Genomic DNA, 15,088 nt, shown 5'->3' with positions numbered 1-15,088 from the left:
ACGGAAGTGCATTGCCTGCTCGGAATCGAACAATACTACGGTCTACGGCGTCGGATAGAGGGACTGGGCGGGAGAGCCTCGACTGATCAGAGAGCTACGACGGAACCGTTGAGAGGGAAAGGAGTGTTTGGATATCTCTTCACGCGTCAAGCGCTACGATGTTTTTCATACACTTCCTCGAACACGTCCTGACGCTGCATCCGTCCTTCTTCGGCTCGCATGTCAAGGAATACCTGACCCAGAAGCTCCTAGATGATGTGGAGGGAGTGTGTACGGGCGACTACTACATCGTCTGCGTGATGGACATGTACGATATCTCAGAAGGAAAGATTATACCTGGCAGCGGACTGGCGGAGTACACCATCATCTACCGCGCCATTGTCTGGAAGCCCTTCAAGGGAGAGACGGTAAGGGATCGAACCATGGGACTGACAACTGTGATGCCTGTTTTGTGCTGACTGTGGTGTTCTCGCGTGGAGGTGGATGCGATTGTCACCTCTGTGAAGAACCAGGGCATCTTTGCTGAGGTTGGCCCGTTGACAGTCTTCGTCTCTAAACATGTATGGAGCAGTCTCCTGATGTCATTCCTACCAGGGCGAGACAAGCTGACCCTCGATAGTTAATACCGCCGGAGATCAAGTGGGATCCAGACGCGACTCCTCCACAGTATACAGATAATGCAGATCAGGTCATTGAGAAGGGAACAAACCTGCGCATCAAGCTGATTGGACTGCGAAATGATGTGCGCAACATGTTTGCAATTGGCAGCATCAGGGAAGATTATCTTGGGTTTGTTACTCTGTGTCAGGAGTTTGAAGTCCAGTTTACTGACAATACACGCAACCAGAACCCTGTAATTCTTTTTGACTACACTGTCGCATGGAAACATCTATCAATATTGTGGACATGCACAAACCAGCATGTTTACACCAGCTGAAGCGTTTTGCACAGCATAAATACCAACAACAGACATATCGAAGACGATAACAGAGTGATGGTTCATACATCAGAACCGCCAACTCGAGCACTGTCTTTTATACCTCCACCTGAGCCTCTAACTCGGCTATCTGGCGATACGACACGGGAGAAGGGGAAAACCCTGGCAAACTCTCAGCGATGCCCTTTTACACAAACTCACACATACACTTTCTTCGACCTGGCATCGGAATTACTCAGTTACTGCTTATCTGGATGAATGAGATAACCTGTAGACTAGAGCTCTATCGTCGGATTAATATAATACATCCAGCCGAACTTCCTGTCAACTTCCCTGTCTTCCACTCTCCCTTCTCCCTTTTCCTTCTCCTTTCTACCCCCAAGGCGCACTAATCTGTATCATCCTCGGGCATTTCTGGGGCGTATCTCTGAAACAACGGTGCTAGAAGTCTAAAATAGCCCCAACCTGCATAAACTGGAATAATTCGACCTATAGAAATTCAGCCAGTGCGCAAAAAAGAAATAATCATCACTCTGAAACGTCGGAGTTTCGCATTCTAGATTGACGGGCATGAAGCTAGGCATGTGTAGCCAGGGGCGCTGCGGTACACGCGAACCCACCGTCAGCACTCTGTTGTGATTAATTTAGGTGGAGGTCCATGTAACAGCCGGCTTTTTTCTTCTTCTTCGTCTTCCTCTTCGCTTCAGTTTTCCCCTTGTTCCGTGTCGGCCAATTGCTCCCCCGTGTTTAGTGTTTTGTGTCTTTTGCGCCTGGAGAAGACTTGAACTGTGGCCTTGGTCAGTTTGTTTATACAACAACACGCGGAGGTTCCCCCTTAGGACCAACTTCACCTCTACCTCGCTCAGGGGTCATATATCTACACTCTCTTCGCTTCGTTCTCTGCTGCTTGTTCTCCTTTGTTTACACACTCGCTACTCCGTACTCTCGCCCTGTCCATCACGATGGCCCTTCAGGCGATCTATGAGGGCTTCCTGGCCAGGCCAGAGCCCGAGGCACTCGCTGAGCAGGCCTCGCTGCACTACATCACCACAACAACCACGCATACCGGCGCCCAGGACATCATCAAACACCTCCAGGCCGCCGGCCGCGCGCTGGACAAGAAGTCGCAGAAGACGCTCGGCGTGGTCGAAGGGGCCAGCTCCCTCTGTCTCGATGTCGAAACCACCATGCTCTTTACCAGTGGTGGGGGGCCTTATCTGCTCTCACTGGACGATAACTTCCTTGTCGATCGGACAGTCACAATCCCAATGGTATGTCTTTCTACTAGCGCGATGGAGGCGTGGACTCGCTGACGTGTAACAGGTTCATATCGTCCACTTTGACGCAGAGGATAAAATCGTACAGATCCGCCAGTACTGGGATCAAGCAGCTCTCTTGAAACAGCTCGGCGTCATTGGATCGCGGAATAACTGGCCAATTGGCGACAGTGCCGACCAGAAACGGCTGGTTAGCTCCTCCATTGCAGCTGCGGCGAAATGCTCGAAGAAGGCTGTACCTGTACCTGAGCCGGAGAAGGAGAAGGAGAAGGCGAAGGAAGAAGCTCCAGTGGAGGCCGCCGTGTCTACCAAGGCCGCAAAGGAAACCGAGGCTACTCCTCTGTCCTTCTTCGAAGCTCAGAGCGTTGAAGAACCAGTGCCAGTTACCAAGTCTCGTGCCTCTACTCTCTCCGCGAAGCCGGCGCCACGAGACTACAATGACCTGTTCCAGGGTGACGACGAGCCCCTGGTGACTCCTCCGAGGTCAAGGGGTCAGGCCTCGAGCATCCTCTCAACTCCCAAAACGATCTCCAAGACATATACCCATTTTGAATTCGGCGAAGGGAAGCTTCCCGGTGACCAGCCGATCAACGAGGCCAAAATACCTGGCCATTTTGAATTCGGGCACGATGCCGAGCCAGAAGTGTTGGAGGAGATGGAAAAGGCTGCTGCAAAATCCCACGACCCAGGCCATTTCGAGTTTGGAGAAGGTGATGCCCGCCCGTTGCCTGTGCGACCTAGATCGTCCAAACACCTTTCCCAATGGGACTTTGAAGATTTCGTGACTCCTGAAAAGCCCAAGCAGAAGCCAGTCCGGGGCCAGAACGTCCGTCACTTCGGATGGAGCGATGATGAAGTCGACCAGTTGGAAACTCCCAAGCCAAAGCCACGCATCACCCAGCCGAGGCGCGATGCTGAAACCCATTTCAAGCTTCAGGATAAGCAGACTCCTCTTGCGTCTGAGAAGACCACTGGCCGTGAGCCGGGAGCTGCACACAATAGAGGGCTTAAGCTCTACGAGCACAATCTTTACGATGAAGATGGGAACCGCGCAGAGCCATTGACCACCTCCAACGGAACCAATACCACTAATAACAACAGCAGACGCAAGATCTTCGATCGCCAGTGGGAGATGAAGGACGACGCCAGCCCCGAGGACGCTGCGGAAGCTAAGAATGAAGACAAGCCTGTCCCCAACAGCCGTATGAACGTGGTCAAGCTGATGGACTCCAGCTGGGATAAGTTCGATGAAAACAAACCCGAGGAAGTCCCTGTCGTTGACCGTCCTATTCGCGCCAACCCGAACCGCCGCAGTGCCTACCAGAAGACCTGGGGTTTCGGGGACGAGGACGACTAAAAATAAAATCCATCCAGGATACCGTCTACACTGGCTTTCGGCAGCACTCCAGTCTTTTCATTTCCATATACTGTATTTCACCATCTCTTTTACAACCTTTTCTCCTTAAGATTCACCCACCACTGTTGATATCGTCATATCACCCTTCATCTTCTTCTTTCCATGTTTTATGACTACCCCCTCTTCTTTCTTTTTACCCTTCTCTTTCCGTCCGTCACTATGTTTGGGAGATTTTTTTGCAATCGCTACTTGCGCTACACTGAAACGAATACACGGGCGATGTCACGACTCAGACGAAACGATTGCAATCAGCGTCACTCTTTGTCTTTAGTTTTATTTTATTTTTTGTCTTCGAAGCTAGAGAAATTGTTTCAATATACAAGTACTATTACTGCTATTACTACTATTACTGCAATGTTTGTTCCATGCTGGATGTATTTATTCGCTTGGTGTAGTGTTACGTCAAATGTTTATACGTCTGGTGATAGAGACTGTTATCTCCGAGAGAAAGTTGTAATTTAGCATCGCATTTCTTCCTCGTCCTACTTCTACCGCCGTATATCGTGCTGTTCAGCGTCAAGGCTGCTCGTCTCAAGTCGCTGTAGGGATATATTCTACCTTTACCGCGCTGCTTGAGCTGTGCGGCCGGGGAAGTCTATAAAAGCGCGATATTAACGTACGGAGATTGCACTGCAGGCTCATGACTGCAGACTCATCCATCTCTCTCCGACCCCAGCGCAAGCCGGAAGAACGACGAAAACTTCCATCAAACTCCAGGTAGACAGTAAGTATGCTACTTTGATTGCCTGAAGTTGTGTCTTCTGCTATACTCTGGCTGGCACCTTTCTAGTCATCCCACTCGACGGTAGCTAGAGCCATGCTAACATCCTACCTCGACCTCTAGATAGGCCACCACCTATCGCGCTCACACAGCGTACACGGCCGGCGCAGGACCTGTCGAAAACACCTATATCTTAACGCGAACATATTTAGCCAGAGCTCACAGCAGGCGACTTGAAGCTGTTTGAACGAGCAGGCAGCTTTTAACTGCGCCGAAGCCGGCGCGGAACGCCGTAGTGATCAACGACAGCTTTCGTGGACGTGACGGTTTTTTGAGCCACCAGGCTCCGGGGGCGTAGTTGGGCCTGTAGGCTTCAACTTTCATCGGAGCAATTCATCCTACTTCTACCGTCACCTGGACCCTGATCCGCCGGGCGCAGAATCTATCCATACCCCTCCGCCTGTTACGCTCGCAACGAAAACCCTTGTATATAACGTCAAGATGTCTCCTACACCACCTACAACGTCGTCGAGTACGCATTCGCCAGAAGGTCAATACCGTGTCGTTCGAAAAAGAAATCGAGTGCCAGTGTCCTGCGCGCCATGCAGAAACCGAAAGTAGGAAGCTCCCATTGCCATGGCATGTGTGCTCTGTCTTCATGCTGTTCCATATCGCTAATTACCGGCGCCTGTCTACATATAGGTTAAAATGTAACCGTGCGATGCCCTGTGAGAATTGCGTGAAGAGAGACGACGCCTCGTCTTGCTCATACGCCCAATCGACGAACCGGCGCAGAAACCAGAATACCCAGTCAGCACTATCTACGCCCGACGATATGCAGAATCGCATAGATCGATTGGAGAGTCTTGTCTTATCATTGATGACCAACGGCTCGCAGTCGGCTGGCCCTACTGCTGCGGTTGCTACTGTGTCTGGAGATGGTAGTATAGACTCACAAGGACCACATAGCGCAGGCGCTAACACGATCGATATTGACCTGAAGGACGAGGAGAGTGATACAGAACAAGTCACAAAGTCGTTTGGCGTCATGAAGGTTGACAACCAAAGCCAGAGATCGTACTATGTGTCTGAGGCGCATTGGTCGACGATCCTGAATGATGTAAGGGCTGTTCTTATTTGATATATCCCTCGATCAATGGTTAACGGTTTTATCTAGATTTCGGAAGTCAAACAGTTCTGGGTCACCCATAAGAAGCAGTATGAAGAGCAGGCTGTGAAAGTCCAAGCAGCAAAGCAGACGCAGGACCTGAAGGGCTCTGCTTTGATATTTGGCGCAATGTCAATGCCGACCGAAGGGGAGATCATGGCATCTTTCCCTTCAAAATATACTGCTGATATGCTTCTCCAGCGCTTCTTCTCCAGCCACGACCCTTCCATCAGTAAGTTCATACTTTTCAGCCCAGCAATGTCTATATATTGAAACAGGACGACTTACTTCTATCTAGCGCTTGTCCATGGCCCGACCTTTTGGAAAGAGGTATGTATTCTAACTGTTAATCGAGTATCTATTTGTGCGGTTGCTAACCATGACAATTATAGTACGAGGCGCACTGGCAGAATCCTTCTAAAACGAACATGGTCTGGATAGCAATGGTCTTTGCAATGCTTCGAATGGCAATGTTATCTTACCATCGAGATCGAGATGAGCCTCCAGAGTTCCGAGGAAAATCATTAGATATAGCGAAAACATACCGATTAGCAATGGCACAAGGCCTGGTGTTTTCAGATTTCACAAAGCCTCATCGATATCTAATCGAAACTTTGGCGTTCCATCTACAAGCAGAGTATTCGCAAAGTTGCGAATCAGAGACCTCGGTCTGGATCCTTGTTGGAATGATTGTCCGCCTAGGAATGCGAATGGGTTACCATCGTGATTCCAAGATGTTCCCGAACATCTCGATATTCCAAGGGGAAATGCGACGAAGGCTTTGGACCTGGGTTCGACAGGCAGATCTACTATTTTCCTTTGAGGCGGGCCTTCCTAGTATGATTCGGACTGGCGATGCTGACACCGAGTTCCCTCGATGCATATATGATGAAGACTTTGATGAGGACTGCAAAGAACTGCCACCCGAGAGGCCAGCTGACCAGCCGACTCCCGTTACATATACCGTTGTTCAAGCTAGGCTCTCTACGGTTTTTGGACGTGTATTAGAGCAATCACAGAAATTCCGAGGGTGTGCTTACGAGGAAGTTCTAGAGTTAGACAGGGAACTTCGTCGAGTCCGCGACATGATACCAGAGTGGTTGCAGCTGAAGCCTATTCCGGAATGTTCCCATGAGCCGGCTACTAAAATAATGAATAGATTCGGGGTACGTTCGATCCCTACTAAAGCCACTAGACCATTAACGTGCTAACTGGTACGATGAATTACAGATTGAAAGTATTTACCACAAAGCACAATGCGTTCTACATCGTCCTTATTACACAAAAGCACGTGAAAATCCACGGTATACGCTGTCGCGTCGAGCCTGCGTTGACAGCTCCTTGGAGCTTTTACGATTTCAAGCAATGTTACATGCTGAAAAGATATCAGACGGAAGAATACGATACCCCAGGTGGTATACCACACCCCTTACTTCTCACGATTTCCTGTTAGCCAGCACAATCCTTGCCCTTGATTTATACCAGTTAGCTGCAACCAGGCGACAAGGCGAGAGTCCATATGATTGGGGAGGCGGAATGCAGGACGAAATGCTTGCTAGCCTTCGACATTCCTACATGATATGGAACGAGCAGAAAGATGAATCCATGGATGCATGGAAGGCGTCCTCTGTGCTAGGATTGCTGCTGGAAAGGTTGAGTCACGGACCAGAAACTAGAGACCCGCCGTCTATCGAACGGACCTTTGACCCCCAGGACGAAAAACAGAGCGCTGCGATGACTCTTGGCCTGCTAAGTAGTGGACTCACGCCACTTGGACCTACAAGTCCGCCGCAGTTCACGGACTCTATGCTAGGAATCGATCGTTCAACGGGGCCTCCACCAGGGGGCCTTCCATCTGGTATCGACCAAGCAGGAGCTCCAAACTCGCCGTTTGGCATGTTTGGACAGATGCCTGACATGCAGCCGTTTAACCTCGACTGGGTACGTTCATATATACGACTATAGATCTAACCTCTCATGAGATAATGCCTGGCTAATTGCACATGTTATAGGACGCATGGGATAACTATATACAATCTGCTTCCCTGGACCCAACCAGCCAAAACTGGGCAGAGTTATCCCAACGGCAGGAATTCCAGCAATCACATCAACCGCAAACTTCCGCTGAAAACGAACAAAATATGTCGGCTAGCAGACCGCCAGCATACCAACCGCAGAACGGCACATATGACGGCAACGGCAACCCTTCCACTCATTCCTCATATATGGACGGCAATAGTTATCAAAGTGGCGACCAGGGCTCCTAGAGTCACTCTATAATATTATTATCCAGCCCCAATTTCTTTCCGTAATTTGATATCCTTGAAATCCTCTGCTCTCCTTACGGCCCTACGGCCCTATTGCGTTCTGTTTATGTCGGCCTATTTGGTTGGTCCGTGTTAATGAATGGGTATATATAGTACAATGGAGGGCTAAAAGTAAAATAAAGCAATACATGACCTATGTCCCCGTTCTTCGTCCATATTGTTTCTCTTCACTCTTCACTTTTGCCCCTAAAATCGCGTTCTATACAAGTAATCACGTGATATGAGTGTTAGGTAACGCGCTAACCTCGATCGGGACAAGGCCAGAATTTCTCGACGAAACCCTCAAAAGTTTTTTTTTTTTGACCAGGTTCAAATCTTCATTCTCTTCCATTCAAGCTCTACCTTCTCCGGCACAGTCTTCTTCTATTTCTTTCTCACGTTGGTTGTCTTACTGAGACTTACTATTTTCTAATCACACACTTGTAAAACACTTTTGCTTGTACATTCCTTGACAATGTACGTCTCTCCATATTCCTTCGGGAGCCCGTCTTTATCCAGTCACGATCCGGGTTTAGAGCGATTGACAATGCTAATGGCTTTTTTTGTTCTCTCTATAGGCTTTCCCTCAGGCATGCAATGTACCGCGCTTCTTCCGCTGCCAGCGGAAGCGCGGCCAGATCATTTATTGCTAAGCCTCAGTTTTCAAACTCACAATTGAGCCAAGTAACAAGAGTGATGGGAAACCAGCTCTGGGCTTCGCAACGACGACTCTTCAATGATGACAGCTTTGAGAATCAGTCTGAAGACAGATATAGTGACAGGAAGCCTGTAGTCAGATCGGTTGGTCAACGTGGCACGGGTGCTGATAACCGTCGAGGGGCCGGTGATCGTGCATTCGGCCTGCCGCCCTCGCGCCCTCCACCAACTCCGAAATGCACTCTCTACATCGGTAACATCCTTTTCGACGTGACCGCCGAAGACCTAAAGAACGTGTCAAGCCAGTTTGGTACGGTTGTGAACACTCGCGTCATTTACGACAGTCGTGGTTTGAGCAGAGGGTAGTCCTTCCTCCTTTTACCCTTTATATATATTGGCTCCCCTTTACTAACTCCCGTTCTTCAGATTCGGATATGTCAAATTCGAAACAGTCGAGATGGCTGCAAACGCAGTTGACCACATGCACCTTATGGAACACGAGGGTCGCCAATTGACTGCCAACTTTGCACAAACTGAGTTGCTGACCGAGCATATTAAGCCGCGCGCAACCCCAACCCGAACCCTCTTTGTTGGCAACATCGCTCACCAGATCACCGATCGTGACCTCCATGAACTTTTCGATGATATTCCAAACGTCGTCGATGTCCGTGTTGCTGTTGACCGCAGAACCGGCATGCCGAGAGGATTTGCTCACGCCGAGTTTACCGACGTCGAGAGTGCCATCGCGGGGTTTGATATCCTCCAGGGTAAAGCGCCTTATGGCCGCCCACTTCGATTGGATTACAGCAATGCCGCCGAGCCCCAGAAGAAAACGTCCCGCGCAACCGAAATACTAAATTCTGGGCCAGAGACTGAGATAAACGTTGAGCCAGAAGCCCAGCAAGAGGCCCAGCAAGAGATCCAGCAAGAGACCCAACCAGAAGCCCAGCCAGAAGCCCAAGAACAGACCCAACAGGAGACCCAAGGAGAGTCCTCTCAGGAGACTGCCCCTAAAGCCGCTCAAATCTAAAGCGGACGCATAAAGCCGAAGGACCGAACGTTCATTTAAGGCCTCAGCCCCAACGAATACAAAATGGGAACGCTTAATTTGGGTGTTTCAGCACATTTAAACTCCCCTTTATCTCCAGCTTTTTCCAGTCTAGTTTCAGAGTATAAGGGGAGTTTTGTTTTTATATTTCTACGGCCGGATGGGTTTACTGGCTTTATAGAGGAGCATTCTGGCATGTTGATGTCCTCTACGTCTCTTTCCCTCTCATGTTCGAAACCCACCCTCCTCGTTGATCCCCTTTCCTAACCGTCGCCCTAATTTCTCCACCCTTCCCCCCTTCTTGGCTGTTTTTACTATGAACCTATGTTTTCTTATTCTTTCAAAATTGCTAAGCAACTGTAGTATATAAAGGGATTGCGTTTGTTTTCTGATGATCTTGCATGGGGTGTCTTGTCTGTGGCCTGTTTTTGTCTTCTTCTGTATCTACATGAACATCCTTATCCAATGCTATATCTTTTGAACTCCCCTCATCGCACACACTCACTCTACATGTATATTATTATTACTTTCACTATGCTTTTGGTAGGCAAGCTCCGTTCTATCAAAACTACCGTGTCACATGATTTATCCCTCGGCTCGCTGAGTAAGCAAGTTCGCCCCAAAAAAGAGACCGAGGAAGAAACTGTGTTTTGCCCTGCTAAACTTCCCCACGCTCGCAGGGAGATACAGTAATATATCCTTTACGTTTGCCTCGAAGCCACGACCTTTTATTAATTCCTCTTCTCTCCCCTAATCATTTAAATCCATATACCCGGTGCTTATAGTCGATTTTCTATTACTCCATTTAAAGCTACCCCCCGTTCTTTTTCATTGCTGCCTTCGTATACAGATACCCGAGACCCTTTTCCCGCGATCCTTACCACCAGCCGCCTAGCTTGATTCACACCTATTTACCAGAGAAAATGTCTTTCCTGGGCGGTTCGGAGTGCTCAACGGCAGGAAACCCCCTTACGCAGTTCACAAAACATGTTCAAGACGACAAGTCACTCCAGAGGGATAGGTTGGCTGGGAATGGACCTGGACGACAGGAGACCATGCGGTCAAGAGGGATGATGGGCGGGCAAGATCATGTAAGTCGCGATGAACAAGATACATTTAGGCGTAGAGATGAGGAACTAACCTACCTGTTGGCTTTGAAATCTAGATGATGGAAGAATTCCTACAACAAACCGATCAGATGCCGCAGGGACCAGCACAACCCTTTGCCATGGAACAGATGCGTCGAGAGCTAGAAAACTTCCAGCCATCTCCTCAGAGGACAGGATCGCCTGGCTGGGCCGCGGAGTTTGATCCCGGAGAGCAAGCCCGCATGGAAGCCGCGTTTCAGTCACCGCCACCCGGCATGATGAAGGGTAATAATGCCTTCCAGGCATCGGAATTCGCACGATTTCAGCAGAGCAGAGCCGGAGCTGTTTCAGGAACGGCGAGCCCGATGATGTCACAGTACCAGAGACCAATGGCTAGAGGGTATGGCATGGGAATGGGCCAAATGGGCATGATGAACTCATCATATATGCCTATGAGCATGCAACAACAGCCCCAACAACAGCCAATGGAACAACAGGATGTTAAAGGCAAGGGAAGGATGATCGAATTGGACGATCAAAACTGGGAAGCTCAGTTTGCCGAGATAGATGCTTCAGGCCAGGAGACCCTGGATGACAAGGCGAATGCTGCCATGGAGAAAGAACTTGAAGATTTGGATAGGTCAGTTCCCGCAGAAGCGAACGATTTTTCAGATTTTGAGAATGTGTGGAGAGGAATTCAAGCTGAGACCGCTGCAAATAGACAACTGGTGGACCAGGACGAGAAGATCGAAAACATGGCGATGGGCGACTTCAGCGAGTGGGAGAATTTTGATAGTGGGTTGAATACCCATAATTATAGGGACCCACAGCTTGGAGATTATCTATTCGAAGACGAAAACGCGTTCAGGGCTGTTGGCAACCCGTTCGAGGAGGGAGTACGAATTCTGGAAGAGGGTGGGAACCTATCTCTTGCCGCCCTTGCGTTTGAAGCTGCTGTTCAGAAGGATCCGAGTCATGTCCAGGCGTGGACTATGTTGGGGTCGGCACAGGCGCAGAATGAGAAAGAAAGCCCGGCTATCAGGGCGTTGGAGCAAGCATTGAAGCTAGATGCCAATAACCTCGATGCACTCATGGGCTTAGCAGTATCATATACCAACGAAGGATACGACTCGACAGCCTACCGAACCTTGGAGAGGTGGCTATCTATCAAGTACCCTCAAGTTATTGACCCCAAGGACATCGGAACTGAAACTGAGATGGGATTTACCGACCGACACCTATTACACGAGAAAGTGACGGACCTTTTCATCAAGGCGGCACAACTATCGCCACATGGTGAGCTTATGGACCCTGATGTACAGGTTGGGTTGGGTGTTCTATTCTACGGCGCAGAGGAATACGACAAAGCTGTCGACTGCTTCTCTGCTGCCCTCGCCTCCACTGAATCAGGAACCTCAAATCAAAAAGGACAGATCCATCTACTCTGGAATAGGCTTGGTGCGACCCTCGCAAACTCCGGCCGATCAGAGGAAGCCATCGAAGCCTATGAGAAGGCTCTCACAATCAACCCCAACTTCGTTCGCGCTCGCTACAATCTAGGTGTATCCTGCATCAATATCGGCTGCTACCCCGAAGCAGCTCAGCATCTACTCGGCGCCTTGTCAATGCACAAGGTTGTCGAGCAAGAAGGCCGCGAACGAGCAAGGGAGATTGTCGAGGGAGTCGATGGTATCGATGACGCGGAGCTTGAACGCATGATCCACATTAGCCAAAACCAGAGTACGAACTTATACGATACCTTGCGACGAGTGTTTAGTCAGATGGGCCGCAGAGACCTCAGCGACATGGTAGTCAGCGGAATGGACGTTTCGGTATTCAAGGGGGAGTTCGACTTTTAGAACCCAGCGGGATTCCGCCATGATAGAGTTGGAGTTCATCGTTAAAGGTCCCAATGACGGTCACCTGGAAAGCCAACAGCGTACCGATATGGAGTGGATGTGATGGGAAGGGAAAATACTTTGGACAGGGTATATATTTAATTATTCGTTCTGTATATGGATGGATGGATGTTTTTATCTTTGTTCTACCTTGAGCAGGTTCGCATATATGTTTGTTATAGAATCACTTGCCGATTTTGAGATACGATATAATCAATACCACTTTTTTCGGCCATCGTTTCATCTTGATCTTAAGCTGTTTGTTAATTGTTGACTTATTACTCCAAAAATCCCTGGTATTTACTTAACCTCGGCTGAACTCCGGATGGCGTCACCGCTGGCCCGATCGGGAAATCTCGACTTCAAGCTGAGAAACTTCTCCAACTTCTCCAACTTCTCCGCATAGACCGGAATTTTACTTAACTAGAAGTTTTCTTCCTCCTTCCCATCATCCCAAGGGGACTATTCACTTTACTGTGTCGACCAGTGACGTGAAGTGACCGTTCGCCAATTATTTACACGATATCACTTGAAACACATGCGATTTAGTCGGGCGGTTTAGCCGGCTTTTGACTCTTGTTTAACTTGAGACCGCACTCCATTCACACATTCTGCGGTTTGTTTTATGAACTCGAAGATGAACCAGCCAACTGGAGCGCAGGTAATTGCGCGAGCTCTTAAAAATCTTGGGGTTACAGTCATCTTCGGCATTGTCGGCATCCCGATTGTTGAGATTGCTGAAGAAGCAATCAATTTGGGGATACGGTTCATCGCTTTTCGGAACGAACAAGCATGCAGCTATGCAGCTAGCGTCTACGGATATATCACTGGGACGCCTGGTGTTTGCTTGGTCGTGGGAGGTCCTGGAGTATTACATGCAATGGCAGGGGTATGTCTGAGTTCTTTACCTCGAAATTCTATTTAATTTGATATCACGCCAACGGACAATCGGCTTATAATTCCCTTTAGATTGGAAATGCATCTGTAAATGCGTTCCCGTTGCTTGTTCTTGCTGGTTCAGCAGAAACGACTCTCGTGACTAAAGGAGGATTCCAAGAGATGGATGCTATATCATTGCTTACTCCACATACTAAATTATCTGTGAGGCCTGTATCGGTAGATCATACCGAAAATGCCATATATGATGCTTACAGAACATGTTGGTATGGCCGCCCGGGCACAACTTTCGTTGACCTACCGGCGGATTTGATACAAGGGAAAGCAACAAACATCTCGCCATCCGCGGGTCTACAATTGGTGCATGCACCCCCGAAACCCGCCGGTGACCCCAGTGTTATATTCAAAGTGGCACAACTTCTCAGATCTGCCCGTGCTCCTTTAGTGGTTGTGGGCAAGGGATCAGCGTACGCAAGAGCTGAAGAACCTATTCGCAAGCTGATCAATAGCGCACGTTTGCCATTCTTACCGACCCCGATGGGTAAGGGTGTTGTACCTGATTCCCACCCACTCAACACCTCCAGTGCACGGAGTGTTGCGTTGAAGAACGCGGATGTCGTTCTGCTTCTCGGGGCTAGACTGAATTGGATTTTGCACTTTGGTGAAGCGCCCCGTTGGTCACCGGATGTCAAGATTATCCAAGTGGACGTCCATGCCGAAGAGATTGGCCGCAACTCTGGGAGCGGTGAATTGGGTATAGTGGGTGATATAGAGCTGGTGGTTGATCAGCTCCATAGGGCTCTCGGTGATTGGCACTATCAGCCACCTTCTAACTCACCCACTTCTTATCCTGCGCTGTTGTCTGCTTCTGCCACCAAGAATGAAAATAAGTCACAGGAGAAGGCCCTCCAAGTCACGGCATCCGGGAAGTTTTTGACCTTCCAGCGCGCTTTCCACCTCATTAAAACAACACTCAACTCTCTTTCACCTCCGGAAAACGGAGACATCGTCTATGTTTCCGAAGGTGCTAACACAATGGATATCTCCCGCTCTGCGTTCCCTCTACAGCACCCCCGTCAGAGGCTCGATGCTGGTACCTATGCAACCATGGGTGTTGGCCTAGGTTACATCATCGCTGCCCATGCAGCTTATAACCTTCCCCAACCAGATGGCACACTTGAAGCGCCATCACCGAAGAAAATTGTTGCATTAGAGGGTGACAGCGCATTTGGTTTTAGTGCCATGGAGGTCGAAACTCTTGCTCGACACCAAATTCCTGCCTTGATCTTCGTGATGAACAACTCCGGTGTATATCACGGTGATGCCAAGACAGAAGAGGACTGGCGTATTCTACAGCAGGAAACGCTTTCAAATGAGACAAGAGTAGATGAACCCACTAGGTCTTCTACTTCGGACAAGAAGGGGCTTCGATCTACAAGTCTTTTATACGAGACGCGATATGACCGTTTAGCAAGCGTGTGCGGTGGACAGGGCTTCTTTGTACGGAATGAGGAAGAGTTGGAAAAGGCAACAAGAGCAGGATTTGCGGAGAAGGAGAGGTTTACCATTGTCAACGTTATCATCGAGCCTGGCATAGGGCAAACTATTGAGTTTGGATGGCAAGCTGCAAAGAAAGACAAGCAAGGGTCGAAGCTATAGATTGGTATGCCATGG

The 15,088-nt window shown here is 49.2% G+C and overlaps 6 protein-coding genes across 6 annotated transcripts; all 6 read left to right on the top strand.

Moving 5' to 3' along the window:
* Nucleotides 1-158: 158 nt before the first annotated feature.
* Nucleotides 159-937, top strand: GIQ15_04743 (DNA-directed RNA polymerase II subunit RPB7; the record flags this gene model as incomplete). Its single annotated transcript, XM_033552160.1, has 3 exons — nucleotides 159-407; nucleotides 480-560; nucleotides 620-937. 3 exons carry the CDS (start codon nucleotides 159-161, stop codon nucleotides 935-937), a joined length of 648 nt encoding a protein of 215 aa, XP_033405890.1.
* A 962-nt stretch (nucleotides 938-1,899) lies between these two features.
* GIQ15_04742 (uncharacterized protein) lies at nucleotides 1,900-3,571 on the top strand (the record flags this gene model as incomplete). Its single annotated transcript, XM_033552159.1, has 2 exons — nucleotides 1,900-2,208; nucleotides 2,261-3,571. The coding sequence occupies 2 exons, from the start codon at nucleotides 1,900-1,902 to the stop codon at nucleotides 3,569-3,571; spliced, it is 1,620 nt and encodes a 539-aa protein (XP_033405889.1).
* Nucleotides 3,572-5,232: 1,661 nt separating this feature from the next.
* On the top strand, nucleotides 5,233-7,787 carry GIQ15_04741 (uncharacterized protein; the record flags this gene model as incomplete). Its single annotated transcript, XM_033552158.1, has 6 exons — nucleotides 5,233-5,472; nucleotides 5,530-5,752; nucleotides 5,819-5,850; nucleotides 5,913-6,686; nucleotides 6,751-7,461; nucleotides 7,533-7,787. 6 exons carry the CDS (start codon nucleotides 5,233-5,235, stop codon nucleotides 7,785-7,787), a joined length of 2,235 nt encoding a protein of 744 aa, XP_033405888.1.
* A 735-nt stretch (nucleotides 7,788-8,522) lies between these two features.
* Nucleotides 8,523-9,513, top strand: GIQ15_04740 (C6 transcription factor; the record flags this gene model as incomplete). The annotated part of the gene is made up of 2 exons (XM_033552157.1): nucleotides 8,523-8,845; nucleotides 8,910-9,513. 2 exons carry the CDS (start codon nucleotides 8,523-8,525, stop codon nucleotides 9,511-9,513), a joined length of 927 nt encoding a protein of 308 aa, XP_033405887.1.
* A 941-nt stretch (nucleotides 9,514-10,454) lies between these two features.
* GIQ15_04739 (peroxisomal targeting signal receptor) lies at nucleotides 10,455-12,478 on the top strand (the record flags this gene model as incomplete). The annotated part of the gene is made up of 2 exons (XM_033552156.1): nucleotides 10,455-10,622; nucleotides 10,697-12,478. 2 exons carry the CDS (start codon nucleotides 10,455-10,457, stop codon nucleotides 12,476-12,478), a joined length of 1,950 nt encoding a protein of 649 aa, XP_033405886.1.
* Nucleotides 12,479-13,142: 664 nt separating this feature from the next.
* GIQ15_04738 (2-hydroxyacyl-CoA lyase 1) lies at nucleotides 13,143-15,073 on the top strand (the record flags this gene model as incomplete). Its single annotated transcript, XM_033552155.1, has 2 exons — nucleotides 13,143-13,406; nucleotides 13,487-15,073. The coding sequence occupies 2 exons, from the start codon at nucleotides 13,143-13,145 to the stop codon at nucleotides 15,071-15,073; spliced, it is 1,851 nt and encodes a 616-aa protein (XP_033405885.1).
* Nucleotides 15,074-15,088: the final 15 nt, after the last annotated feature.

The sequence above is a fragment of the Arthroderma uncinatum genome, assembly GCF_011692745.1.
Source record: "Arthroderma uncinatum strain CBS 119779 chromosome Unknown scaffold3, whole genome shotgun sequence".
NCBI lineage: Eukaryota > Fungi > Ascomycota > Eurotiomycetes > Onygenales > Arthrodermataceae > Arthroderma > Arthroderma uncinatum.
Note: the sequence above shows the minus strand (reverse complement) of the source record. Positions and strands in the feature narration are given on the sequence as shown.